Source organism: Stegostoma tigrinum, chromosome 27, assembly GCF_030684315.1.
Source record: "Stegostoma tigrinum isolate sSteTig4 chromosome 27, sSteTig4.hap1, whole genome shotgun sequence".
Classification (NCBI taxonomy): domain Eukaryota; kingdom Metazoa; phylum Chordata; class Chondrichthyes; order Orectolobiformes; family Stegostomatidae; genus Stegostoma; species Stegostoma tigrinum.
In genome coordinates, this window is record NC_081380.1 from 5,650,196 (window position 1) to 5,676,128 (window position 25,933).

The 25,933-nt window shown below is 43.5% G+C and overlaps 1 protein-coding gene across 1 annotated transcript; it reads left to right on the forward strand.

Moving 5' to 3' along the window:
• Positions 1 to 37: 37 nt before the first annotated feature.
• Positions 38 to 24,666, forward strand: mdh2 (malate dehydrogenase 2, NAD (mitochondrial)). Its single transcript, XM_059655307.1, has 9 exons — positions 38 to 235; positions 10,151 to 10,319; positions 10,617 to 10,700; positions 17,515 to 17,624; positions 18,672 to 18,797; positions 20,982 to 21,059; positions 22,407 to 22,506; positions 23,430 to 23,581; positions 24,365 to 24,666. Exons 1-9 carry the CDS (start codon positions 170 to 172, stop codon positions 24,494 to 24,496), a joined length of 1,017 nt encoding a protein of 338 aa, XP_059511290.1. The 5' UTR covers positions 38 to 169; the 3' UTR covers positions 24,497 to 24,666.
• The last annotated feature ends 1,267 nt before the right edge of the window (positions 24,667 to 25,933 follow it).

Consider the following 25,933-nt stretch of genomic DNA (forward strand, 5'->3'; position numbering starts at 1 on the left):
ACCTAATACGTTATTTATCACGTGATACTCCAGCCAATGGCTGCGCGGCTCCGGCGGCGGGGATTGGTGGATGGCCTGGGCCTAGCAGGTTAGGGTGCGTGCTGTGGAAAAGTCCTCTGGCTGGAGGTCGTTGGAGTCACCGTCTCTGAGGGATCGGCCGCTGCTCGACATGTTCTCCCGTGTTGTTCGACATGCAACCTCCGCACTTGGCCGGGCCTTCTCCGTTTCCTCGCAGGTAAAGGGGAGGCTTGCTTCCTGGGTGGGCATGGACGAGATAGGAGCTTCCCCGCCCGCCCCACACGGGCCTAACCGTCACCCCGAGGAAGCCTGGGGCCTGCCTTCCTGAGAAGCCGGGCGGCTCCAAAAGGTGGGGAGCCCCCGGCCTCTGCCGCTTGCCAGGAGGCTAGCGGATAGCCGGCCTGGGAGCAGCCGAGCTGGTCGAATGGGTATGGGGAGAGGAGGGGCGACCTCCCGTAGGAGTCGGCCCGCTCTCTGCCTTGTGGCCTTGGCCCTCCTTCACTTGTGTTTGATCAGCTGGGCCCGGGCTTTCTAGCTGGAAGATTGAGAGCCATGAGAAGATTTCCGTGTTAGACAAACGAGGCCCAAGACTGTCTTGCGTTTTGCACTGAAATAAAATAAAACGCAACTGTAGCTTCTAGAAATCTGAGAATATAAACACGTACAGCTGGAGAAACTTGGCAGCTCTGCCAGCAGATGTGGGAAGAAAGCAGAGTTACCGTTTCGAGACCAGTGAAGCTTCATCAGACGTTTTCTATTTCCGCACATGTCCCGTAGAGATGTACGGCATGGAAACGGGCCTTTCTGTCCTAACTCCCCTAATGCCGACCAGGTATCCTAAAACAATCTGGTCCCATTTGCTAGTATTTGGCCCATATCTCTCTCTCTCTCTCATTCCTGTTATGTACCTATCCAGATGCCTTTTAAATATTGTAATTTTATCAACGTTCACCACTTCCTTTGTAGCTCATTCCATGCAAGCATCACCCTCTGGTCTCTCTTCAAAGTTTTCTCCTATGCACCTTAAACTTGTCCTCAGGTCTTCACCCTGGGGGGAAAAGACCTTGGCTGTTCAGCTTATCCATGCCCCTCGTGAGTTAATAAACCTCTAAGGTCACCCTTCAGTTTTTGCTCCAGGGAAAGCAGCCCCAGCCTGTTCAGTCTCTCCCTGCAGCTCACACCCTCCAGCCCCAGCAATATCTTTGTAAATCTTTTCTGAAACATTTCAGGTTTAACTTTTTTTTTCTAGCAGGGAGACCAGATTTTGGAAAAAGTAGCCTAACCAATGCCCTGTACAGCTGCACCATGACGTCCCACCTTTTATGCTCAATGTACTGACCAATAAAGACAAATGTACCAGACACTTTCTTCACTACCCTGCTTACATGTGACTGCAACACTCCCAAGGGCCCTACCATTATGTATATAAGCTCTGCCCTGATATGCCTTACCAAAGTACAGCACCTCATTTACCCAAATTAAACACCATCTGCCGCCACTTGGCTTATCTGCTCAGTTATTCAAGGTTGCTGTACACTGAGATAACCACCTTCACTGTCCACTGCACCACCAATTTTGTTTCCATCTGCAAACTTACTATCTGTTCCTCCAACATTCGCGTCCAAATTGTTTATATAAATGACAATAAAAAGGCAGTGGACCCAACACCAGTCCTTGTGGCACCTGCAGTGCAGAGGCCCCCAGTCTGAAGAACAGCCCTATACCACCACCCTCTCTGTTCATCCTTCAAACCAACTTTGTATCCGCATAACTGGCTCTCTCTGGATTCTGTGTGATGTAACCTTGACAAATAGCCTGTTGTGCAGACTCTTGTTAAAACACCTTGCTGAAGTCGACATAGACAGCATCTACCCTGCTGCAGTATCAAGCTTTTTCGTCACTTATTCAAAAAAAACCCATGTTAGTGTGGCACTGTTTCCTGTGCACAAAGCCATGTCCGGCTTGCTACAGAGTCATAGAATTGTACAGACCCTTCAGTCCAACTACTGCATGTTTATATTAATCTTGTCCCATTTGGCCCATATCTCTATAAAACTTTCCTGTTCATGTACCAATCCAGATGGCCTTTAAATGATGTAATTTTACTACCTCCATCACATCCTCTTGCAGCTCATTCCATATATGCACCACCCTCTGCATGGAAAAGTTGCCCCTTAGGTTCCTTTTAAATTTTTCCCCTTTTCACCTGAGAGGGAGGTGATGGCCTAATGATATTATTGCTGGATTGTTAAACCAGAGACCCAACTAATGTTCTGGGGACCTGGATTTGAATCCTGCCATGGCAGATGGTGGAATTTGAATTCGATAAATGTCTGGAATGAAGAGTCTAATAATGACAGAGAATCCATTGTTAACGGAAAAACCCATCTGGTTCACTAGTGCCCTTTAGTAAAGGAAACTGCCAAGCTTAACTGGTCTCGCCAACATGTGACACCAGACCTACAGCAATGTGGTTGACTCTTAACTGTCGTCTGGGCAGTTAGGAGTGGGCATTAAATGCTGTCTAGCCAGTGATGCCCTCATCCTGTGATTTTTTTTTTTGAAAAAACCTTAAACCTATGTCCTTTTAGTCTCTACAGGGACTATCCCTAAAGCAGTCTTTGCCTTTCCAAATACATGCAAATCCTGTCCGTGAGAATCTCCTCCAACCTAACTACTACTGACATCGGGCTCACCGGTTGATAGTTCCCTGGCTTTTACTTACCACATTTCTTAAATGGTGGCAGCACATTAGCCACCCTCCAGTCTTCTGGCACCTCACCTGTGGTTGTTGATGATACATATATCTCAGCAAGGGCCCCAGCAAACACTTCCTAGCTTCCTCCTTTTTCTTGATCAGAGCATCAATTTCTGTAGTAATCTAGCATCCCCCTACACGTTCCAGCCTTGCCATTCACACTAATAGGAACATACTGCCTCTGAAATCTTATCTCATATTTGAAGGCCTTCCACTTTCCAACTGTCCCTTTGCCTGTGAATTGCTTCCCCAGTCAATGACCAAGGCATCTTAGACAGCATCTTCCAAACCTATGACTGCTATAATATAGAACAGCAAGGGCAACTAATACATGGGAGCAGCATCCCATGCAAATTCCCCCACCATCCTGACTTGGACATGTATTGCTGTTTGTTTAGTGACGCTGGGTCAAAATCCTGGAGCTCCCAATCTAATGGCATTATGGATATAACTACATTAATCAGACTGCGCAGTTCAAGTAGTCAGCTGTCATCACTGTTTGAAGGGCATTCCAGGAATGGGAAATAAATGCTGGCCCTGCCTGGAATGTGCACATGCAGTGAATGACTAGAAAAGAAAAAGCTAATCCTTGATTTCAGGAAGGAAAATCTGGTTTGTCAAATCTGAGAGTTCTTTGGGGAGTTTGACTGATTATGGCCTGAAATGCTGTGGATATGGAGTATACAGACTCAAAGCCTTTGCCCCTGGAAGATTGGTGCAGGATTAGGATGGCGTGTAGTTTTAATTTTCACTAGAGACCTGCATTTTAAGCATGTGTTGTTTCTATTTTAGAAACAGATGATAATGTCCTACAGGACTGGCTACTGCCCAATGGGGCTGGTGAGAATGCTGTCCTGTTTTTCAGTTGACCCTGAAATAGGAGATTGTCAATAAGTCTGAGGATGAAAGACAGTTACAAGGAAATCAGATGGCATGAAGAATAGGTAAAAACTTGTAGGGCAGAAGAGATCTGTTCATAAGGGACAAGTTTCACTTGAACAGGACGGGGACTGATATCCCGGCAGGGAGATTCACAAGTTCTATTGGAGAGCCTTTAAAACAGGAGGGAGGGAGGGGTGGGAGATACTGAGTAGTAGTGAGAGTAGAGATGGGTGAGGATGGTTCTGTGACAGAGTTAAGTTAACGGCTAAGGCAGATGAACTCGGGACATGTATGGGAATGTGGGACTGGGATATCGTAGCTATTACAGAAGCATGCCTGAGGGAGAGACAGGACTGGTACTTAATGTGCTGAGGTTTAGATGCTACAGGATGGATAGAAAATGAGGCGAGAGAAAGGGCATTAGGTTTTGATTGGGGAAAACATTTCTACTGTATTTAGGATATTTGAGGGATCATCCAGTGAAACTATTTGGGTGGAACTCAGAAATGAGAAGGCAATGATCACCTTAAGGGGATTGTACTGTAGGCCCTCCAGCAGTCCACAGGAAACTGAGGAGCGAAAATAGAGAGGTCTCATCTATGTAAGAATAATAGAGTTGCTGTAATAAGAGATTTTAACTTCCCAAAGATAGACTTGCAATGCCTTAGCATTAATGGCTTGGATTGTGAGGAATTTGTTAAATATGTTCAATAAAATTTTCGTTATCAATATCTTGTGCCTACTAGAGGAGGAACGAAACTTGACATTCTCCTGGGAAATAAGGCAGGACAAGTGACTGAAGTGTTAGTACCTACTCTTGCTATGGGTGCGGTATCAGAGGACTAGAAGGTGGCTAATGTTATGCCTATAAATAAGAGGCTGTAAGGAAAGGCCTGGGAACTATAGGCTAGAGACTGACATCAGTGGTTCTGAGATTGGATTTCCATGCATTTGCAGAGACAGGAACTGATTGGGGATGTCAGCATAGCTTTGTGCAAGGGTAATTATCTCTCAAATTTGGAATTTTTTTTGAGGCTGTAACCCAAAAGATTGAGGGTACAAGTGTTGATTTTGTCTATATGGACTCCAGATAAGTCTTTGACAAGGTTTCACATGGCAAACTCACTCATAAAGTTACATCACATGTGATTCAGGGAGATCTTGTTAATTTGATACTAAATTGGCTCTAGGGTAGGAGGCAGAGGGTTGTGGTGGAGGGTTTTTTGTACTGGAGGCCTGTGACCGGCAGTGTTGCACTTGGGTTGGTGCTAGATTTACCATTTGCCATTTATAGAAATGATTTGGGTGAGAATTTAGCAAACATGGTTAGTAAGTTTGCGGATGCCACCAAAACTGGTGGTATAGTCGACAATGAAGTAGATTACCTAAGCACCCAAAAAGATCTTGATCAGTTGACTCAATGGGCTGAGGAGTGGCAGATGGATAGAGCTATTGCATTTTTGTAAAGCGAACAAGGGCAGGACTTAACCAGTTAGTGATAAGGTCCTGGGTTGTGTTGTCAAACAGACCTAGGCCTCTTCTGGGGTATTGTGCCATTCTGGTCACTCTGCTACAGGAAGTATATTATTAAATTGGGAAGAGTTCAGAAAAAAGTTACCAGGATATTACCAGCATTGGAGAATTTGAGTTATAGGGAAAGGTTGGATAGATTGGGACTTCTTCACTGGAGTGTACGAGATTGGAGGAGGTAACCTTGTGGAACTTTACAAAATTATGGGTGTATAGATAAGGTCAGTAGTAAAGCTCTTTTCCCTCAGGTGCGGGCATGAAGGTGGGGTGTGAGTTTAAAACTAGAGAATATATTTTTAATGTTAGGGGAAACATTCAAAAGGAACCTGAGGGGCAACTTTTTTACTGTGGTTCATTTTGTAGAATGAAATGGTAGATGCAGATATAGTTACAATATGTAAAAGACGTTGTCCAGTTATGTAAATAGGAAAAGTTTAGAGGGCTATGGGCCAACACGAGCAAGTGAGATGAGTTTTAGTTTGAGAAACCTGGTCGGAACAGGCTGGTAGGACCAAAGGGCCAGTATGACTGAGTGGGTGAAGTGCAAGGTATGGAATTTCAAGTGAAGATCCCTATATTAAGAGCAGCCAGTTGACTGGAGTTAGATATAGCCATCAAAAATTATAACTGGAAACTGAGTTTTACAATGAAAAGTTAAAATATACGAGTAGACATTTACTTGCAAATTTATAAATCTAGTAACATGAAATAGGTAGTCAACAATACAATCAAGCAGATCAGCAATAATCTGTTCATTGGTGCTTAGTGTGGGATCCATCAGGTCACTTGGATCTGGACCTCATTGCAACATTGGATTTAGAATGAACAGAAGGGCTGAACTTTAGCAGTGAAGTGAGAGTGACTGGCCTTCATATAGCACTTGACTAAGCATGACATTGTGGAACCATAACAAAACTGGTGGGAACGGGGAGTAAAATTCTCTCCCTGATTGGTGCCATATCTAGCACAGAAGAAGATAGTTGTGATTAGGAGTGCAGTCATGCCCTTCCCAAGATGACACTGCAGGGAAGTTCTTCTGGAAATACATTTTTAACCAACCTGCTTAGGTATGTTACGACACATGCCTGGAATAGGAGGCACTTGAACCTGGGCCTCCTGGCCTAGAGTTAGGTCACAACTGCTGTGTCAGAGGAACCCTCAGTTCCTCGCTGCTTTGTCACTGACTTTCCCTCCATTATAAGACCAGTATTAGGATGCCCATTGATCACTATTTGGGCACTTAAGTCAGCAGTGTTCGTATACAGCAAGACCTGGTCTGGTTTGGGTTGATTAGGGGCAAATAACATTTGAAAGACCCCAGGCACTAGACAATGACCATCTCCAACAGGAGAGAATCTAACCACCTCCCCATGACATTGAATGACGTTATCATTTTTGAAGCACCCTTCATCAACATTGAGGGATATCACTTACCAGAAATTGAAGTGGACTAGCTGTATAAATACTACCGTTATAAGAGCAATTCAAAGGCTTGGGGGTTCTCTAGTGAGTAACTTTGTGACTCCACCAAGTCTGACTACTGACTGCCTAAGGACATAGAACATAGAACAGTACAGCACAGAACAGGCCCTTCAGCCCACGATGTTGTGCTGACCATTGATCCTCATGTATGCACCCTCAAATTTCTGTGACCGTATGCATGTCCAGCAGTCTCTTAAGTGACCCCAATGACCTTGCTTCCACAACTGCTGCTGGCAACGCATTCCATGCTCTCACAACTCTGTGTAAAGAACCCGCCTCTGACATCCCCTCTATACTTTCCTCCAACCAGCTTAAAACTATGACCTTTCGTGTTAGCCATTTCAGCCCTGGGAAATAGTCTCTGGCTATCAACTCTATCTATGCCTCTCATTATCTTGTATACCTCAATTACGTCCCCTCTCCTCCTCCTTTTCTCCAATGAAAAAAGTCCGAGCTCAGTCAACCTCTCTTCATAAGATAAGCCCTCCAGTCCAGGCAGCATCCTGGTAAACCTCCCCTGAACCCTCTCCAAAGCATCCACATCTTTCCTATAATAGGGCGACCAGAACTGGACGCAGTATTCCAAGTGCGGTCTAACCAAAGTTTTATAGAGCTGCAACAAGATCTCACGACTCTTAAACTCAATCCCCCTGTTAATGAAAGCCAAAACACCATATGCTTTCTTAACAACCCTGTCCACTTGGGTGGCCATTTTAAGGGATCTATGTATCTGCACACCAAGATCCCTCTGTTAATCCACACTGCCAAGAATCCTATCCTTAATCCTGTACTCAGCTTTCAAATTCGACCTTCCAAAATGCATCACCTCGCATTTATAAGCAGCAAACATGGAAACACCACTTGCAAGTTCCTGTACGAGCCATTTGCTGCTCCTTCGCTATTGCTGGGTCAAAGTCCTGTAACACTCTCCTTGACAACACAGTTGGTATCCCTGCAGTCCAGTGGATATGGTACTTGGAGGAAGCAGGTCACCACCACCTTTCGGGGGCAATTGGAGATAAATGCTGTCCTAACCAATGATTCCTGTATTCCATAAAGAAAAGAGCAGATTTGTTTACATCTAAGTAAATTACAAGTGGTGGACTGTTGTCTGGTGTTGTGAACTCAATCCCATAGGAGTTGGGCATTTGAAGGTGTTGTCACTGGGCTGCAGTTTGTGCAAGGTGGGGGGAGTAGAATGTACTCATTGAGTTGGTGATATAGAAGATAAGGTTAGTTGTGTGGCTTAGGGAAAGAAGAGAAAAATAAACAAATTCAGGCAATGGAACTAGGGCAGTGATTCACCTGGGCGTTGAACTCCATTTCATATTGGTGCTGTTGATGAGTCTTGTGTATATTTACATGCATGTGTTTAGATATACAAATTTATTATTAGTCACCCACCAACCTAAATATAGATCATGTTTGGATTCTGTGTTGCCCAGCTTGCTTGCTAGCCTTTTTTGAACCTTGTCTCCTCTTACAATCAGGATCATTCAGAAGTGTCAGCCTGGTTCATTTTAAATGCACTCAGTAACTGCTTACATTTCACCTTCAGGTTTTGGTACCATCTGACCTTAATCGTTAATGGTAGGCTTCATATTTGAATTTCAAAGTCTAAGTACTAAACGTCAAAATAAGGAAACCAAGTTTGTAGTCTTGACGAGCACGGATACTTAGTTACATCTTTGATTATTTTGCATAATTTTGCTTTCTTCTCTTCCATCCAAACCTGGCCAGTTTTTCTGCCTTGTCATTTTAACTCTGGTTTATTTTTCCTTGTTTGCTCAGTCAAGTTAAGCTAACTTTTCTCACTTGTGTTATGTCTTTATGTTCTTTGAATCAGCCCCCTAATTATTTAACTGTTCTGTCCCATGTAAGAGTTTGAACTGACATAGAATAAACTGTATCATGATCCTGTTGTCCCGTGTATTGGATAAAATTGCTGTGTCTCGGAGCTGCTACGTGTTGGTTGTTTGTCTAAAAGTGTAAAACAATCCTTTCAAAAATATTGCAATCTGTTCTGGAGATCCAGCACTATTAGGTAGTTTTTAAAAAAAAAATCCTTTTGAATGTATTTGAGTTTGGGGTTAGGGCAGGAGGATAAGTGTGCCATTAAGAAATTACTTAAAATTATTCAAAAATTAGACTTCACTAGAAACAAGTTCTGAAGTGGCAATTTAGACTCTGCAATCTTCACCTATTTCTGTTGCCAGTTTCTCATGTTCTTTTTGCTTCCATGTTTATAAAACGTGAGAAATTTTTTTGGTTTTGGTCTGAATAGTACAGTTCTCGGGTTTTTTCAGTGGATGTGGCTGAGCAGCTTGAGCTTCAGTGTTTAAAAAGAATTGTAAAGGGTTGATTGCTTCAGCCTGTGTGTGTGTGTGTGTGTGTGTGTGTGTGTTGAGCAAGTAAAGGGCTTAAAACAAGCCTGAGTCTCAGCTATTTTAGGATTCCGCCACAAGGAAGCCTTAGAATTAAGCTTGAGCAATGTGGAGCAGCCAGTCGAAACCTTAGGTTGAAAGTGACCCATTGTTACTATATAACTCGGTGAGAATCAAGTACAGCCATGGGTCAAGTATATTAACTAAAACTACTGTCCAGGTAGACAAACTTTTACATTGGGAAAATTGCACTAATGTCTTGGTTCAAGTGAAATTCAATTGACGCTAAAAGATTTCAACTCGCAGATGGAATGTTCTCTGGAGGGCAACAAGTGGTTTGATCGGGAAGGTTAAAATACTAGCCATTTAAAGTAACAACTACGTTACTACTCCTACCCATAAGGTAGAGAAAGGGACACAGTTGCATTGTACATTCCCTTAAATTCTTTAAAAAAGGAATAGGGATACTGTTACTATGCCACAAAGGGGCCCTTTGAGTTATTCAAAACTTGTCTCCTGACTCACCTGTCCACATCGACAAGGCACAAATCAGGACTGTGGTGGAATACTTCCCACTGGCCTGGATAGATGCAGCTGCAACAAGACTCCAGAAGCTTGTTACCACTCAGGGCAAAGCTGCCACTTCATTAGCACCACATTCACTCCCTGCACCAACTATTCACATGTTGCACTGCAGAAATTCACCAAAGATCCCTAGACTGCATCTTCCAAACCCATGACAATTTCGACCTTAAAGGACATCAGGTACTTGGGACCTCCACCATCTGCCTGTCCTTCAAGCCACTCACTGTCCTTACTTGGAAGTATACCACCATTCCTTCAATGTCACTGAGTCAAAATCCTGGAATTCCCTCCCTAGTGCATTAGGGGTCAACCCACACCACGTGGACTGCAGTAGTTCAAGAGGACAGGTGTAAGAAATTCTGCAGGTTATTTCAGAAAGTGCTTGTGAACAATTGATCACAAATCACCAGCAATGGCAGCTCGTGGTTCAACTATTAACATAACCTTTAGTGTTAGTTGTTGGTGTTGCTTCCTAGCTGTTCTCAAGGTCGCATGAATAATTTTTTCACAGAACAATGCCAAAGTAGCAGTATTAGGAGCCTCAGGTGGCATTGGACAGCCTCTTTCTCTGCTACTGAAGAACAGCCCTCTCGTGAGTGACCTGTCGCTCTATGATATTGCTCACACACCTGGTGTTGCAGCTGATCTCAGTCACATTGAGACGAGAGCAAAGGTTACTGGTAAGTATATATTAACATAATGTAATTACTGCTGTCAAAGTATATATAATGTCTATAAATTAATATTGAATATTTATTGAATTTGAATATTAACAAGCCGCAGCTGTATTTTTAGACTGCTAACCTTAGTCTGTGGTGGCCTTAATAAAGCAATTTAGAAAGGTTGAATAATTTGAGGAAAGTGAACTTGGAGCGTATTAATTCAAGTCTTGCTCCATAGACTGGAGTACAAAATCTTTGATAAGTATGTTTGCGTCTGCATGATGAAGGTCTCACTGAAGTGATGCTTATCTATAGGTTACTTGGGCGCTGAACAGCTGCCTGATGCCTTGAAAGGAAGCGAGCTGGTGGTCATTCCTGCTGGAGTACCTCGGAAACCTGGTAGGTAGTTAAATGTTGAGGGATAATACTTTGCTGACTGAGCTGCTAGTCTTGCTCAGTTGAGTTTTACAAATCTTTAAACTGATTGTTGCAATGTTTGTAATGCAGGATTTCTTTTTCAGTAAAGCAAGGAAAGCCTTTATGGGGGTTCCATAAGACATAGGAGTGGAAGTAAGGCCATTCGGCCCATCAAGTCCACTCTGCCATTTAAATCATGGCTGATGGGCATTTCAACACCACTTCCCTGCACTCTCCCCGTAGCCCTTGATTTCTTTCGAGATCAAGAATTTGTCGATCTCTGCCTTGAAGGCATCCAACGTCCCGGCCTCCACTGCATTCTGCGGCAATGAATTCCACAAGCCCACCACTCTCTGGCTGAAGAAATGTCGTCTCACTTCAATTTTAAATTTACCCCCTCTAATTTTAAGGATGTGCCGACGGGTCCTAGTCTCCCCGCCTAATGGAAACAACTTCCTAGTGTCCACCCCTTCTAAACCATACATTATCTTGTAAGTTTCTTGTAAGTTCTCACCACACACTAATTGGTGATAGCCAACATCAGTCGACTATATGGTTTAGATTATGCAGTGTATGTTTGCATGCAGAAGCAAAATTAATCCAATGAAAAATGTGACCGAGCTTAATTTGACTCTTATTACTAAAAGAATATTTCAAAATGTATTAGAGATAATGGGAACTGCAGATGCTGGAGAATTCCAAGATAACAAAATGTGAGGCTGGATGAACACAGCAGGCCAAGCAGCATCTCAGGAGCACAAAAGCTGATGTTTCGGGCCTGGACTCTTCATCAGAGAGGGGGATGGGGAGAGGGAACTGGAATAAATACGGAGGGGGGGAGGTGGACCAAAGATGGAGAGTAAAGAAGATGGGTGGAGAGAGTATAGGTGGGGAGGTAGGGAGGGGATAGGTCAGTCCAGGGAGGACGGACAGGTCAAGGAGGTGGGATGAGGTTAGTAGGTAGATGGGGGTGTGGCTTGGGGTGGGAGGAAGGGATGGGTGAGAGGAAGAACCGGTTAGGGAGGCAGAGACAGGTTGGACTGGTATTGGGATGCAGTGGGTGGGGCGGGGGGGGGAGAGAGCTGGGCTGGTTGTGTGGTGCAGTGGGGGGAGGGGACGAACTGGGCTGGTTTAGGAATGCAGTAGGGGAAGGGAAGATTTTGAAACTGGTGAAGTCCACATTGATACCATTAGGCTGCAGGATTCCCAGGCGGGATGAGTTGCTGTTCCTGCAACCTTTGGGTGGAATCATTGTGGCACTGCAGGAGGCCCATGATGGACATGTCATTCTAGAGAATGGGAGGGGGAGTGGAAATGGTTTGCGACTGGGAGGTGCAGTTGTTTGTTGCGAACTGAGCAGAGGTGTTCTGCAAAGCGGTCTCCAAGCCTCCGCTTGGTTTCCCCAATGTAGAGGAAGCCACACCGGGTACAGTGGATGCAGTATACCACATTGGCAGATGTGCAGGTGAACATCTGCTTAATGTGGAATGTCATCTTGGGGCCTGGGATAGGGGTGAGGGAGGAGGTGTGGGGGCAAGTGTAGCATTTCCTGCGGTTGCAGGGGAAGGTGCCGGGTGTGGTGGGGTTGGAGGGCAGTGTGGAGCGAACAAGGGAGTCACGGAGAGAGTGGTCTCTCTGGAAAGCAGACAGGGGTGGGGATGGAAAAATGTCTTGGGTGGTGGGGTCGGATTGTAAATGGCGGAAGTGTCGGAGGATGATGCGTTGTATCCGGAGGGTGGTGTGTGAGAACGAGGGGGATCCTCTTTGGGCGGTTGTGGCGGGGGCGGGGTGTGAGGGATGTGTTGCGGGAAATACGGGAGACGTGGTCAAGGGCGTCCTCGATCACTGTGGGGGCAAAGTTGCGGTCCTTGAAGAACTTGGACATCTGGGATGTGCGGGAGTGGAATGTCTTATCGTGGGAGCAGATGCAGCGGAGGCGGAGGAATTGGGAGTAGGGAATGGAATTTTTGCAGGAGGGTGGGTGGGAGGAGGTGTATTCTAGGTAGCTGTGGGAGTCGGTGGGCTGGAAATGGACATCAGTTACAAGCTGGTTGCCTGAGATGGAGACTGAGAGGTCCAGGAAGGTGAGGGATGTGCCGGAGATGGCCCAGGTGAACTGAAGGTTGGGGTGGAAGGTGTTGGTGAAGTGGATGAACTGTTCAAGCTCCTCTGGGGAGCAAGAGGCGGCGCCGATACAGTCATAAATGTACCGGAGGAAGAGGTGCGGTCTGGGGCCTGTGTAGGTGCGGAAGAGGGACTGTTCCACGTAACCTACAAAGAGTCAGGCATAGCTGGGGCCCATACGGGTGCCCATGGCCATCCCCTTAGTCTGTCGGAAGTGGGAGGAGTCAAAAGAGAAGTTGTTGAGGGTGAGGACGAGTTCAGCTAGGCGGATGAGAGTGTCGGTGGAGGGGGACTGGTCGGGCCTGCGGGACAGGAAGAAGCGGAGGGCCTTGAGGCCATCTGCATGCGGAATGCAGGTGTATAGGGACTGGACGTCCATGGTGAATATGAGGTGTTGGGGGCCAGGGAATTGGAAGTCCTGGAGGAGGTGGAGGGCGTGGGTGGTGTCACGGACGTAGGTGGGGAGTTCCTGGACCAAAGGGGAGAAAATAGAGTCCAGATAGGTGGAGATGAGTTTGGTGGGGCAGGAGCAGGCTGAGACGATGGGTCGACCAGGGCAGGCAGGTTTGTGGATTTTGGGAAGGAGATAGAAACGGGCCGTGCGGGGTTGGGGAACAATGAGGTTGGAGGCTGTGGGTGGGAGGTCCCCTGAGGTGATGAGGTCGTGAATGGTGTTGGAGATGATGGTTTGTTGCTCGGGTGTGGGGTCATGATCGAGGGGGCGGTAGGAGGTGGTGTCGGAGAGTTGGCGTCTGGCCTCGGCGATGTAGAGGTCAGTGCGCCATACTACCACTGCGCCACCCTTGTCTGCGAGTTTGATGGTGAGGTTGGGGTTGGAGTGGAGGGAGCGGAGGGCTGCCTGTTCTGCGGGGGAGAGGTTGGAGTGGGTGAGGGGTGGAGAGGTTGAGGCGGTTAAAGTCTCGACGGCAGTTGGAGATGAAGAGGTCGAGGGAGGGTAGGAGGCCTGGGGGTGGTGTCCAGGAGGAGGACTTGTGTTGGAAGCGGGTGAAGGGGTCAGTGGAGGGAGGGTTAGGCTCCCGGGTGAAGAAGTAGGCGTGGAGGCGAAGACGGCGGAAAAACTGCTCTATGTCCAACCGTGACTGGTATTCGTTGATGTGTGGTTGTAGGGGGACAAAGGTGAGCACCTTACTAAGCCCCTCACCTCCTCCCACCCACCCTCCTGCAAAAATTCCATTCCCTATTCCCAATTCCTCCGCCTCCGCCGCATCTGCTCCCACGATAAGACATTCCACTCCTGCACATCCCAGATGTCCAAGTTCTTCAAGGACCGCAACTTTGCCCCCACAGTGATCGAGAATGCCCTTGACCACGTCTCCCGTATTTCCCGCAACACATCCCTCACACCCCGCCCCCGCCACAACCGCCCAAAGAGGATCCCCCTCGTTCTCTCACACCACCCTACCAACCTCCGGATACAACGCATCATCCTCCGACACTTTCGCCATTTACAATCCGACCCCACCACCCAAGACATTTTTCCATCCCCACCCCTGTCTGCTTTCCAGAGAGACCACTCTCTCCGTGACTCCCTTGTTCGCTCCACACTGCCCTCCAACCCCACCACACCCGGCACCTTCCCCTGCAACCGCAGGAAATGCTGCACTTGCCCCCACACCACCTCCTTCACCTATCCCAGGCCCCAAGATGACATTCCACATTAAGCAGAGGTTCACCTGCACATCTGCCAATGTGGTATACTGCATCCACTGTACCCGGTGTGGCTTCCTCTACATTGGGGAAACCAAGCGGAGGCTTGGAGACCGCTTTGCAGAACACCTCTGCTCAGTTCGCAACAAACAACTGCACCTCCCAGTCGCAAACCATTTCCACTCCCCCTCCCATTCTCTAGATGACATGTCCATCATGGGCCTCCTGCAGTGCCACAATGATTCCACCCAAAGGTTGCAGAAACAGCAACTCATATCCCACCTGGGAACCCTGCAGCCTAATGGTATCAATGTGGACTTCACCAGTTTCAAAATCTCCCCTTCCCCTACTGCATCCCTAAACCAGCCCAGTTCGTCCCCTCCCCCCACTGCACCACACAACCAGCCCAACTCTCTTCCCCCCCCACCCACTGCATCCCATACCAGTCCAACCTGTCTCTGCCTCCCTAACCGGTTCTTCCTCTCACCCATCCCTTCCTCCCACCCCAAGCCGCACCCCCATCTACCTACTAACCTCATCCCACCTCCTTGACTTCTCTTTCAAAATGTATTGTCCTGTTACAAAATCTGACTTAGATAATGATGTAAAAGTAAGTATGTAGCTCCATGCAGTCTCTTTGCTGTGGCAGAAAACTGGATGGTCAATGCAGGTGATTAGATAACGACCAAAATCTGGCTGTATAAATAATAGCCTGAGGTCCTGGTCAATTAAATCAGACTGAAGATAAAGGAGACAAATATTTGCACATAATTTGGAGGAGTGCTGATGCACATTAAATCTGCATTATTCAGGAATCACTAATGCAATTTACAGCTCACTGCCTGGCATAAAATGCAGAGAATGATGCTATCATTTTAGAGGCAACCACAGCAAGCTTTCAGTTGGAGATTCGTTTCAGATGAGATATATCTGTAGACTTCAGTTTTGTGTTGTTTGTCTTGTGGGCGTCTACAAAAATCATCATTCTACCTCAAAGAATAAAGAGTTTCAGCCCTTATGGGAAATCCACAAAGCCAGAATTTCAGCTGTTGTGACTTAAGAAAAGATTGTGAATGGCTAAAGATGAAAGGCCACCTAGTTCAATTGAGTTTAAATTTACCCCAGTCTTAACACATGGAATGTTAAGGTATAGAATATTGATTTACAATCCATCCACATCAGATATGGCATCATTATTAAAGTATTACTGCATCTTAATTATGTTTCAAGCTCTGTCCTGATACCCTGGTATTAGGATGCAGTCTCCTTGTTGGACAATATAACAATTTGTGACCTGCATTTAAGTTTTCACATAGAAAGTAGTGATTTATCCATCTATTTTATGAAGTGAAATTTAAGTCTCCCAGTAGTATATAATTTTTCCAATGTGGAACCGAAGTCAGTTGAAGAGCACATCTCCAGCATGTAGTAAGACATCAAAATTGGACCAGCTTTGAACATAGTAAGGAATTAGAAATGTAGTTTCTAAAATTAAATGTCAAATCACCTGACTTGCCATGGAACCCACATTGGTCTGCACACCATTATATCTAAGTATTCAGTAATTGAATTTCTTGAAGATTAAGCTAAGTGTATACATTTTCAATGTACTGACAATGAATCAGTTAAAATATATTTTGTGATCCTAGCTGATGGTAACATTGGACAGGTTAGATTTCTACATGAAATCTAACTTGATTGACCAGAAGATTTTTTAAAATTTGTTTCCTGTGGTGGCTGGTCACTGACTTTATTAATAAGAGGTTGCGAATGTGTCTTTAGCTGAACACAAAAAGAACAGCAAATGCATAGCTATGTGTATAAAATAAGTACACAAGATAATTTGGGTAGATATTAACATAAATAATAAAAAAATTCTCACCTTTTCCCAGCCATATCCTTTGCAAACACTCAACCCCTATGAAGCATTGCTCCTATCTTCACTTCAGTTTCTTATTAACAAGGCTGCATACAGTGTCCCTTCAGCATATTTCAGTCACAGTTGTGATTCTCTGTTACTAAGCGATATTGGCACAAGTTAATGCTGACGTTTCTCATTCAGTTAAGAGAAAATGAAGAATTGCTAAAACAGCTTAACATTTCTTTCCATGTCTGACATAGTCTGTCAGAAACTAACCTGCCCATCTATTGTGGATCTTCTGAACTTCAATCTGCCCTGGATCATGAAAAGTTCAATTTAGTAAACACCTTGGCAATTATCTCACTAACTAAGTCTCTGTAACCATTTAGCCAAAGTCAAATGATTTCTTGGAAATGCTGTTTTGACTTACTAATTGAGTTTGATCCTTAACAAAAAAAAGTCTTTCACAGTGCTTTAGAGCTGCGTTTCCAAGCAATAAAATATTATGAACTTCCATTGCACTTTTAGTAATTCTACTCGCAGCTCAACCTCACATCTCTCTTTAATTGTCTTTCATATCAAATTTTGTTCAGTGTGTTTTTAGGTACGTTTGTGCTGTTTATTCCTGATGAAGTTACATTGAATATTTTGCAAGGAAACTTAAAATTGGGCCTAGTATTGTACCCCAGTTTTAAGTGACGTGATGCCCATTTTTCTTTTTTCAAAAAAAAAAGCACTTTCCACTAGACATCATAACTGGCAAAATACCACTTCAAACTCAGGTAACTTTATCACGTTTAAGTTAATAAGCATTTAATTTGTTCACTTGTTCTTTGAAAGTGCTTTGATTTTCAAAAACCAAGTAGTACTCATTAAATGCACAATTGGTAACATTTCTCAGTACAGTGGTTTGGCTGCTAAATAGATTTTAATTTTCACAGTGCTATTTGAGTTACAATTATACACTTCACACAGCTGATGTTTGGAGAGAATAACTCAGCTTTTCGTTAGATAAATTCATAGGTTATTATTGAGCCGGTTGCAGATTTTGTTTGTAGAGATTTGGGATAGGATTGTTAATTAATTATTCCTAACCTTACACAAACTTTTAGGTGACAAATATCCAAATTCCTTTAATTGCAGGCATGACTCGAGATGATCTGTTCAATACTAATGCTACAATAGTTGCAGTTTTAACAGAGGCTTGTGCTCAGACTTGTCCAGAGGCCATGATCTGTATCATCTCCAATCCTGTAAGTTTGCACTGTCAGTGCTAGATCTGTATCAGACATTGTAATTCGCCTGTTGTGGTTGGCTGCAGTCATTCGCTCCTCCAGAAATGAATTGCGCAAAATTGTATTGTTGAATGTTCTGGGATCAAAAGAGATCTCCTAAAATTAAGTTGTCAATATGTCACAAAGTTCCTGTTGAAGGAGATTATTCACTTCAATCAATATTGACACTTTCTATCTCAATCCACCCACCTTTTTAAAAAAAAAAGTTGTGCCTTTTAGGGGTGATATTTTCCCAATTTGTATGTTCCAAAACCACTACTCCCAGACAGGAGTGAGATTCCGTGATAATTTCACCAGTGTCCTAATCAGGTTTGTCTTGAGTATAATGCTTACCCTCTATTAATCAAAACTGAAGGGAAACATTGGTTCAGGCAATGCTTTAGCTTTGAAAGAAGGCTAGGAATTGGGATCTATGGTTTTGAAAGGAGGTAACTAACCTGAAACATCGCCATTTATACACTGTATACTTCTATGAATGGGAGCAATAATTAGAGGTTTGTACAGAGACTAAAACAAGGGATTAATGTTTTAGGCCATCAGGTCATTTGATTACTGCTGGGGAAGTGACTCTTCAGAAGTTTTCTATTCGCGGTAGAAGTAGGAAAAACCTTGAACTCAAATGGATGAGGGAATAGGTCTCTTGCGTGCTGTCTCACATTGCCCCTCCCTCCGCTCTGAATGTGATCTAAGACGGCTGAATGCCTTTGTCTGTAAATGTTCTGTGATGAGTTCCTCTTGTTGCGCTGGCAAAAATTTTAAGTTGCGGTACAGTTCTCTTGCCCTCTAGTCAACTGAGGAAAAATTGCAACTTGTTTTAACATCTTCACTAGAAGGAGGGATTTTTCTGTCTGAATTTTAAGTGTATTTACTAAAACTGTACAGATAGCATATAGACACTGTGGGGACTTGTACGAAATGTTGACAACGTATATTTTGACTTTGAAAATACTGTAATTTATTTTTAACCTTCCTGGAGTTAAGACAAACCCTGTTTCATTTTACAAGGTGAACTCCACCATACCAATCACATCAGAAGTTTTCAAAAAACTTGGAGTCTACAACCCAAACAAAATCTTTGGCGTGACAACACTGGATGTGGTCAGAGCCAATACCTTCATTGGTGAACTGAAGGTAAATATGGGATTTGGTTTATTATTGCCATGTACTGAGATTATAGTGAAAAGCACTGTTTTGCGTACTAACAAGACAAATCACGCCTTACGTGAATACATTGGGGTATAGAGCACGTAGATTGAATCAAATTGGCTGAAGATTGGCATCTGTGGCTCCGGTGGCTTCTGGAGGAGTTTGAGATGTGTAATGCACTTCGTACTTCTGACTCGAGTTGATTGTTAATACTCGACCTTTCCTTTTGCTTTGAGGAACTGGGCTCGTTGAAGTTGGAGATATTTGTGAAACGGCATCTTCTGGTTATTTGTTCATCTGCCAGCGTTCGTGACTAGATATGGCAGAACTGCAAAGCTTTAATCTGATTTGTTGGTCATGGCAATGTTGAGGTGGTATCAAATTTTTCATTTGGAACGACTATGATAATGTCTTGAAGTTGCAGATTCCTCAACTTGTGCATGCATGCTGGCTTCCTGCCAGCCATGGCATCCTCTATTAATTGTATAGTAAATCAGTATTAATTAAAGACAGCAATGTTGATTGGCACCTCATCTACCACCTTAAACATTTGTGCTTTTTGTAGTTCATTAGCTGGCCAGGCCAGTTGTTCTGTGGTGTGTAGACATTTTGTTACCCTTCTAAGTAACATCAGTGCAACCAGTGCAATTGAAGTGTTGGTGTTCTGCTTCCTTCCAGATATAAGCTTCGCTCGTGTAATAGTCCTGTCACTTCCAGTTCTATTGCTCCAGCAGCGATCTGTATATGGTGTCTGTTTCTATGTATTAATGGAGTTCAGTGTTGTGAGCCAGGCTTCCAGAAATTCCCTTGCATGTCTGGTGTTCACTTGGCTCAGTGTAGTCACTTTGTCCCAGTCAAACTGACATCCCTCATTGTCTCTATTTTGAGACAAGTGAATATTAGTCATGTCTTTTTACTGCCAGCTGGTGTTTGTGTATCCTGGTTGTCAGTTTCCTCCCTGTTTGTCCAATCTAATATTTATTTCACTCACCGCACAATGTTCTGTACATCATATTGGTCTTGGTTACTCTAAGTATGAGGTCTTTAGTCTTTGACAACATTTGGTGCAATGTTGCTGTAGGTGCGTGTGTGCAGTCTTAGGCTCTGATGTTGCCTAGAAGGGTAACAAAACGTCTGCACACCACAGAACTGGCTCAGCAAGTTAATGACCAACTGTGTCCACAACCCAAGCTGCAAATTTTTGCTAAGACTTTAAATTGTGCTCTCTCTACCACTGCTAAGTGGTTGCAGTAGGTATTGTCGACAAGATCCATTAGAGTAACTTGCAAGGGCTCTTTTGACAGCACCTTCTGAACCCACGATCTCTACCAAGTAGATACATAGGAACATCACCGCTTGCAAGTTCCTCTTCAGGACGCCCACTGCCCTGTCTGAGCTATATTGCCATTTCCTCACGGTTTTCATGTTGAAACTTCCTCCCTAACATTGCCAACATATGGACTGCAGCAGTTCAGAAAGATTGGGGTTGGGGTGGGGGTGTGGGAAGAAGGTTACAACCAGGTGATAGTTTCAGAAAGGGGTAAGCCATTTAACACACGAGGCACTTCTTCTGACAGGGTAATGAATCTTTGGAATTTCCAACCCAAGGGGCTAATGGATTTCTACATGTTAAGAAAATCTAGGGGTACAGGGATAATGCAGGAAAATGGTGTTGACTTTGATTAGCCATATTTTCATTTGAATGACAGAGAAGGCATGAATTGAAGGGTCTACTCCAATTTCTTAAAAACATAAGACAATTGATCACCTCAAGTGTAATTAGGGAAGGTCAACAAGTGTTGGTCTTGGCCACCAATACACTCATCCTGTGAAAGAAGAAAATAGAATTATTCAGATGATTAGTATTAACTGGAAATTCATTCCTGTTTGTGGTTATAGGACCAGACTCCAACTGTGGTGTTGGATTTGGAGATGCATAATTGTAATGTGCATCATCAAGAACCAGGTGTTGCGATCAGGCTCCTATCTGCCATTCTAGAGCAATATGCCCTTCCATCTGTTTAAATTTCAACTGAGTACCAAATAGCTAACTATTCTTGACTTTGATTTGAAGCTCTGGTTGTTAAATGACTGATTATGGTGCAGTGTTTGTTTAACTCCATTGCTGCGTGCTTTTTTTCACATTAATGGAGCTTCATCTATTTTCAGGGCCTTGACCCAGCTCGAGTGTCTGTCCCAGTGGTCGGAGGTCATGCTGGAAAGACCATCATTCCTCTGATCTCTCAGGTAAGTATGCTGGAAGTTGGTAAAACCAGAGATGACTGCCAGCTGTCTGGTACTAAAATCTTCTAAACAAAGCAAATAAGTCAAATATTCCACTGTTGGTGATGTGAGTAGTTATAGATTCTTGAGGATTGTATTGAGCTAGCGGTAAAATTAATTTTCAACAGCTACCTTTGCATTTGATTGAGAATGTGGAACTATTAAGTTTGTGGTCATTGATGTGAAGTGTAGAATTGGAAAGCTAAAATGAAAGGAATGGAGGTGTTATATATGTTGAGCCTGCATGGTCTTACTTTTACCATGACAGAATCATCATTTCTCCCATTTACATAGAACAATACAGTGCAGAACAGGCTCTTTGGCCCTCCATGTTGCGCTGACCTGTGAACTAATCTAAGCCCCTCCCCCTACACTATCCCGTCATCATCCACATGCTTATCCAAGGACTGTTTAAATGCCCTTAATGTGGCTGTGTTAACTACATTGGCAGGCAGGGCATTCCACACCCTTACCACTCTGAGTAAAGAACCTGCCTCTGACATCTGTCTTAAATCTATCACCCCTCACTTTGTAGCTATGCCCCCTTGTACAAGCTGAAGTCACCATCCTCGGAAAAAGGCTCTCACTGTCCACCCTATCCAGTCCTCTGATCATCTTGTGTTTTTCTATTAAATCCCCTCTTAGCCTCCTTCTGTCCAATGAGAACAGACCCAAGTCCCTCAGCCTTTCCTCATTGGGCTTGCGCTCCAGACCAGGCAACATCCTGGTAAATCTCCTCTGCACCTTTTCCAATGCTTCCACATCCTTCCTGTAATGGGGCGACCAGAACTGCACGCAATTTCTGCATACCATTCTCTTCATTTTCTTAAACTGCTTAATTGGTTCCAGATCTGCCATTCCACTTTCAATTTGAATCAAGCTTCTTGTTCTTATCTGGAGGGAAACTGTCTGCATCAACCTTTTCGATTCTACTCATTATTATAAATATCTGTCAGGGCTTTAACCTCTGTCACTTTAAAAACTATATATAAAGCCAGTTACTCTGCCAGAAAAACGTTTTGTATAATCACATGGCTGTCTAAAGCCAGTATATACCAAATCTTAAAATCAGTATCCGAAACAAGTGCTAGAGCCAGTCAGTGATCACTGGATAAGCTTGAGGTGGACTAAAATCTTTCTTTGACCTCAGCACAAACAAACACACTTTTAAACACAACAAAGTCTATTTTATGGATCTAAATTAATTTCTACAAGATCAAAAGCTCTTTAATTTTATGAAAGAATTGGCATTCTGCAAATAGGCAGTGAGCAGTTGGGTACAGTGCTGACTCCATTTTGCTTTGACTTTAGTGCACTCCTAAAGTGGAGTTTCCCCAGGACCAGCTGGAAGCTCTGACTGGCAGGATCCAGGAGGCTGGTACGGAGGTGGTGAAAGCCAAGGCCGGAGCAGGTTTGTACAAGACATTGAGCCACTTGTACAGACATGAACTAAGTATCAGAAGTTCATTCATGGTTTCTCAATTTAACCGCTCTAGTATCTAAGCAGTCTTCTGTTTGCAGTTCTATTCATTGCCAAAACTGGATTTGTCCTTGGCATATAGCTGCTGGAAATTCTATTTGATATTTGTGCCATTGACATTAAATCAAATAATTTGGACTTCATTGGTTGGAAACAGTGGTTCATATAGCTAAATGTTACAGTCAAGCAGGATTGAACCAATTTGGTATAACCTCAGAACAAAGCTAAAGATGTAATTTGGATTCTTTACTTGCTGCTGCTGTTCGTCCCTTCCAACCTCCCCTCCAGCAAGTGAGAGAATGTCAGCTCAATCAACAAAACAAACTTTTTGAGCTGCCTTAGCTGCTTTTCCACTCTCAAGTATTATTTGGGACGTGAAGTCTTGCACAATGTGGCCACCATATTATTCATCGTGACCTTGAATAATAAACTTAAATCGGATCAGGAAGAAGCCATTTGGCCCATGAAGCCTACTGAATTATTCAATAAGATCATGACTGATCTGATTCTAGGCCTAACCCCAGTATTCAGCCTGCTGCTTTCAAAGGGCTCACCCACAATTTGAAGTAGTGACTTTTCATATGCAGACAAAGTGAGTCCCTAAGTAAGGGCCATGCTCTTGAACCAACGAATTACCTCTCAGGACACTTTGGGCAGATTTTCTGTGGAATTTGTCTTTTTTTCTGTTTTGCTTTTGATTCATCAAGTGCCTCCATGTACAGTAATGTTTTCCACTGCCTTTTATATTCCATGTTTAGTTGAGGGCAATTTTTTGCTTGGTTCAGTGCATGATAAAATGGTGGTTTACCTGTGGATTTAAAGGTCAGTTTTTGTATCTCCTGTCTAATGATTAGGTTCTGCGACCCTGTCCATGGCATATGCTGGTGCCAGATTTGTCTTCTCACTCTTGGATGCGATGAATGGTAAAGAGGGAGTGGTGGAATGTGCATTTGTCAGATCTGAAGAGACTGAGTCACCATATTTCTCTACACCTCTGCTGCTTGGGGTGAGTTTGCATGTTGTTTGGATTGGTCAGACTATTCAGTTTTTAAGTAATAAGTAGTCCTATTACCCTCTGCAAAAGCTTGGCCACTTAAATCAGCTGTGTGCATTAAATCTGTATTTTGCCAGAATTATTTCATTTAGAATCAATGGCAGAAGTCTGCTTGCTGCTTCCTTTTTCCTTGTATGACCTCAGTGGTCCAAAGGAGTGAAGGATTTCCTCTGACAAAATTGATTGCTGGTCACTTGGCTTCAGTCCTGTAATAGGGAAACTCCACATGAAGACCCTTGAAGGTTGCCTTTTGAGTACTTAATTTTAAAGTGGTGAGCATCGTGTGCACCCTCCTAATGTGTAACAGCTCCACTTACAGCCTGTGTGCTTTCTACATTGCCCAAACTGTGAGGCATGGTGGTGTGTGATGGTGATCTACTTGACTGGAGGCTCTCCATCTAAGATCACTCCTGCCCTCTATGCCTTCTGTGTACACATTTTGCAGCAGGCATAAGGTTAGTAATCATGAAACTTATTGTTTTCTATTCCACCACCTGTGACCCACCCCAGCCAACTGTGGAGCATCCACTTGTATTTTAGCTGTGATCAACTAACTTGGCATAGAGCTGGGAATAGATTGGACATTTTCCTGTTTTTTTTACACCTTAGTGCAACATTATATATCTCCTCATTTGTAAAGTCTGTCACTAATAATACTGTCAGCTGGAATAAATCACGTCCTTCCACGGTATTTATTTTAAAATGTTTTCTAACTTTGTTTCATTTTTATTGCAGAAAAATGGTATTGAGAAAAATCTTGGACTAGGAAAGTTATCTGCTTTTGAAGAGAAGCTTGTAGCTGAAGCTATGGGTGAACTGAAGGGCTCTATAAAGAAGGGAGAGGACTTTGTGAAGAACAGGAAATAGATGAATGGTTACATTGTGTACTGAATGGGAAAACTCCAACCTGTTGCGAACATCCCAACACAAGTGGCGTTGGTCACTGCTGTATGTCTGTCTGTTTGCTTGCAGATTTTAAACCTCAGTTTGCCATGAGAGATCTCTAAGCTCATTAAATTACTAGCACCATTTCTCAACATTGTGTGCAGTTTTTATTTTTTCCAATGAAGATCAGTCAATCTTGTAATTGACTATATGGCATTTTAAAGACTTGTGTGAGCGACAGGACACCTACAGCCTGACCTAGATGTAAATGTGTATTGTGATTGAAAAGATCTCTGCTGACAAGATTTCCGAAGCTGGAATAAATAAAACTTGGATGCTGAGTTCTGAGCTTACGCTTGCACCTTGGAATGCTTTTTATATATTAAATGGATTATGCAAATATGTTACTTGTGCTAAGTAAGCCATAAAGTCATGTGTTCTTGATCAGGGTCTGTAGTAGTTTATTTTTCTGGTCCCACACTGTACATATTTAGACAGTAAAAACTGAAACATAAACACATGGGAACAAACTGGATAGTACTAGGAGATTGTTATAGGATGATTTTACAGATAAATTAGACCAAGGTTTCCTCTATTCTTTGTTTGGAGGAGAGCTTGTAACTATTTTTTAATCAGAAGACGATCTACACTCAAATTGTGATCATACAAAGAGCATTGTGGCCTCACTATTGCAATCAAAAGTGAGATTGATCAACAGAATTGTTTTATATCTGATCTAGAAAAGGTCTGGGCACACCTGTACTGTGCACAAAGAAAACATTCAAATCTGACTTGTATGATGTGTCTCAATGATCTTATTTTTGTTCCCTGAAGATTAGTCAAGTTTGTAATCTCCCTGCTGCCCCTCTTTCCCTCTCGCCTCGGTCCCCCCTTGCCCCACGCAACCAAGACCTTTGGCTTAATGTCAGTCTTTGTCAGATAATGCTTTAATGAACTGATTTGGGTTGTTTTGTTACATTAAAGGTACTATTGAAATGAAATTTATTGCATGTACCATGTAATATGTTATTAGGTGCTGTAGCTCAAAGACTTGTTCTGGTTGATCTGCATATTTGAGTGTCTTGTGAATTTTTCAAATGGTAGGAATACTTCAATGAAATGAAGCGTAGTGCAATTCAATCTGATCCAAGCTAAATCAGATCAGATGACCATCAGTAATGATCATTTTTCCTCATAGGATGAGGGCATCATTTGAATGGGTGTTTGTACACCATCTCTAATTGCCCACGGACAGTTAAGTCAACTATATTGCTGGTACCAGATAAGAAGAGTGGTAGTTACCTTTCCTAAAGGACATCCGTGAACCAGATGGGTCTTTCTGACCATTGGCAATGATTTATGGTCATCACTAGACTCTTCAATTCCAGATATTTGTTGAATTCGAATTCTGCTCTTTGC

Coding starts and splice junctions, on each gene's coding strand:
- mdh2 (XM_059655307.1), top strand. CDS start 170: ATGTTCTCCCGTGTTGTTCGACATGCAACCTCCGCACTTGGCCGGGCC. Junction 10,320..10,616: donor GACGAGAGCAAAGGTTACTG/GTAAGTATATAT, acceptor GCTTATCTATAG/GTTACTTGGGCGCTGAACAG. Junction 22,507..23,429: donor GAAAGCCAAGGCCGGAGCAG/GTTTGTACAAGA, acceptor TCTAATGATTAG/GTTCTGCGACCCTGTCCATG.